This window comes from Mus caroli, chromosome 1 (assembly GCF_900094665.2).
Source record: "Mus caroli chromosome 1, CAROLI_EIJ_v1.1, whole genome shotgun sequence".
NCBI lineage: Eukaryota > Metazoa > Chordata > Mammalia > Rodentia > Muridae > Mus > Mus caroli.
The window spans coordinates 13,908,183-13,911,621 of NC_034570.1; the positions used below are offsets into that span (position 1 = coordinate 13,908,183).

Sequence of the window (3,439 nt, forward strand, 5' to 3'; positions counted from 1 at the left end):
GGAGGTACATGCATCCACACTGTGGTCTCTCTTACTTTCCTTATTTCTGTAGGTTACCTCAGGAGGTACATGCATCCAAAACTTTGGAATTAAGATTCACAAACAGGAGAGAACATGCAGCATTTAATTTCTGGGCCTGGGTTACCTCAATCAGTATTTTCCAGTTTCACCAATTTCTCTGAAAAATATTTTATTTCAAGTTTTTTTTTCAGGATGAACAGAATTCCATAGTGTATACACATACCATATTTTCACTATCCATTAATCTATGGAAGAGGTTCATATTTTCATTTCCTAGTTATTGTGAGTGGAGTGCCAATGACAACTATTACACAAGAATATGTGGAGAAGAATGCCAAGTTCCTTAGGCATATGCTAAGGAGTAGTATATCTGTATGGCAATATAAGAGAGATCAGATAAATCCAGTATTGGATAGATCCTGAGCTAATGAAGAAGAATAATGGTCAGCTTACAAAAATTCCACACTGATTGTAAATGGTACAACTACTCTGGATATCAATCTGGAGGTTCCTCAGAAAATTGGAAATATCTCTACCTGAAAACCCAGCTATACCACTACTGGGAATATACCAAAAATATGCCCTACCATAGCACAAAGACACTTGCTTCACTATGTTCATTGTGGCCTTATTTATAATAGGCAGAAGCTGGAAACAATCCAGATGCACAAAGAATTAATACAAAAATGTGGTTCATTTACACAATTGAATACTATTCAGTTATTAAGAACAAGGACATCATGAGTTTTGCAGGCAAATGGATGGAACTAGAACATATCATCCTGAGTGAGGTAACTCAGACCTGAAAACATGCATGGTCTGTACTCACTAATAAGTGGATACTAGTCAAAAAAAAAAAAAAGTAGAGAATTCAATTCACAGAATTCAAGGAGGTTAACAAGCAGAAGGGACCAAGTGAGAATGTTTCAATCCCACTTGAGAGGGAGATGAAAATCACCATGGAAGGCAAAGGGAGAGAGGGACCTGGGTGGAAAAGGAGGGGAAAGAGGAAAAGGGAATATGATAAGGTATGAGGTGGGGGAAAGAGAAGAGAAACTCTGAGGACCAACAGAATGAATGGAAATATGCAACCATGGGGTGTAGGAGGTGGGGGGGGGATCTAGAAAGTACCAGAGACATGGGAGGTTAGAGACTGTCAGGAATCAAAGGAAAGAACCTTAGATGAAATGCCCTACAATGGGAAAAGAGAACTTGTAGAATTCACCTCCAGCAGAAAGACAGGGCATCAAGTGGAGGGATAGGTTACTAACCCACAGTTACAGAGAAGAGACAGAGAAACAAGGTCCAGTGATCATTTCAACTCAGAATCCGTTTTATGGGAAGGTTCCAAGACCTGTCACTTACTAATGCTATGGTGTGCAAAGCATGGCTGTTCTCTGAGAGGTCCAATAAGCAGCTGAGTGAAACAGAGGCAAACACTTAGAACAGACATTGGACTGAAGTCAGGGAACCCCGTGGTTGAATTAGGGGAAGGATGGATGGAGGTAGAGGGTGATCCCATAACAAGACCAGCAGTCTCAACTAATCTGGACCCCTGAGATCTCTCAGATTGAGTCATCCAGGCACCATACATGAGCTGGTCCAAGGCCCCCGACACTTATACAGCAGAGGACTGCCTAGTCTGGCCTCAGTGGGAGAAGATGCACCTAACCCTCCAGAGACTTGAGACCCAGGAAGTGGGGAGGCCTGCCACTGGGATGGACATCCTGTTGGTGATGGGGGGAGGAGAAATGGGATGAGGAACTGTGGAATGGGGAAATGCCATGACTTGACTTTAAAAAAAAATAAAAGTGATAATAAAAAAAAAATCCACACTGATCTATTACAGACAAGTTGAGGGTTATAGAACAGTAAGCATTTCAGAGAGACTGGTAAACTTAAAGGAATAGTTTGTGGTCAGCAATAAGGTATCTCAGGAAGTGTCTGGGAAAAGTAGTCACACATATTAATAATTTATCTAGAATGCCTCTAATTCATAATTTTAAACTTTTGGGTAAGAAGGTAAGTTTTCATATATAGATATTCTAACTCTGCCCTCCAGTGATAAGGTCAAAGAGGCTGGATTACTCTGGGTGTTAGAAGAGAAGCAGAAATAATGGATATATTAAGATGAAAGTCACAGAAATATAGACCGCAGGTCAATGCTCCACTTAAAGGATGTGTGTTCCCCATATTAGTATGCCAACTTCAGGCAACCTAAATTAAACAACAAAGGCCACTCACTGCACAGTCCATCTTCACAGTTATTGGGACAATCGTTACATGCTGAGCCCACCTTATAGGGCATATTTAGTGTATCTTGATGATTTCCCCTTTAAAAAAAGAAAAGAAGTTGAGGTATAATGAAAACTGCCATGGGAAAATACTAACTTACATCTACTGCCAGCAGCCAATTCAAAAGATGGTGTTTAAGTGTATTTGCAAACAGAGCTAGTATTTACAAGGGTTTTGTGATATAGATTCGTGGCTAGGAGCACTGCCTTTGCACTCATCCCCTAGCAGTTCTGTGTATGTACACTTGGACTCATTTCTCCCTATCTTTGAGCAGTCATGTGCTAATAGGGCTCTGGATATTTTTACAGTCAAATCTGGCAAGTACTGCTTCAATCAAGAACTTGGAAAATTGTGGTGGAAAATACAGAGTTTAGTGGGAAAAGTACACAATTCATTAGCATCTTTTTACCTCATTTTACACTATATAAATCACAAAAGCACATAAACATGAAAAAAAAAAACCCTAAAGAAAGTACTGGGTGTGGGAAAGAGTGTAGTAAAAAGCCATAGATATGAAATATTGAAGTTTCAGGAAATGCAAAACTTCTTGACTATCAATATCTAAATGTTTATTTAGGTAATATGCAGTTCTTAGTGCCACTTTTTAAAAAAAAAGATTTACTTATTACTATACACATGTACACTGTAACTGTCTTCAGACATGCCAAAAGAGGGCATCCAATCTCATTATGGGGGGTTGTGAGCCACCATGTGGTTGCTGGGATTTGAACTCGGGACCTTCAGAAGAGCAGTCAGTGCTCTTACCAGCTGAGCCATCTCACCAGCCCTCTTAGTGCCACTTTTAAAGTTATAAAAATATATTCACTAATTCAAGGAAGTACATCTGATTTCTCTGAAATAATTGGGTTATATGTTCTAGATTTTGTGACTAGTACCTGTGATGGTAGCATTTAGAATATGTACATTTAATTTATCCATCTCATTTAATTATGTACATTTAACTTATCCATCCCATAATCAGCTTCCAAACACTGACACCACTGCATACACTAGCAAGATTTTGCTGAAAGGACCCAGATAGAGCTGTCCCTTGTGAAACTATGCCGGGGCCCAGCAAACACAGAAGTGGATGCTCACAGTCAGCTATTGGATGGATCACAGG

At 39.7% G+C, this 3,439-nt stretch overlaps 1 protein-coding gene across 1 annotated transcript in view; it reads right to left on the reverse strand.

The window, feature by feature from the left end:
- Positions 1 to 3,439, reverse strand: part of Crisp1 (cysteine rich secretory protein 1) — a 28,549-nt gene that overhangs the window by 6,099 nt on the left and 19,011 nt on the right. The window contains exon 7 of the mRNA XM_021174043.1: positions 2,266 to 2,354. Coding sequence (XP_021029702.1) covers positions 2,266 to 2,354 — 89 coding nt within the window. The remainder of the gene's footprint in view (positions 1 to 2,265; positions 2,355 to 3,439) is intronic.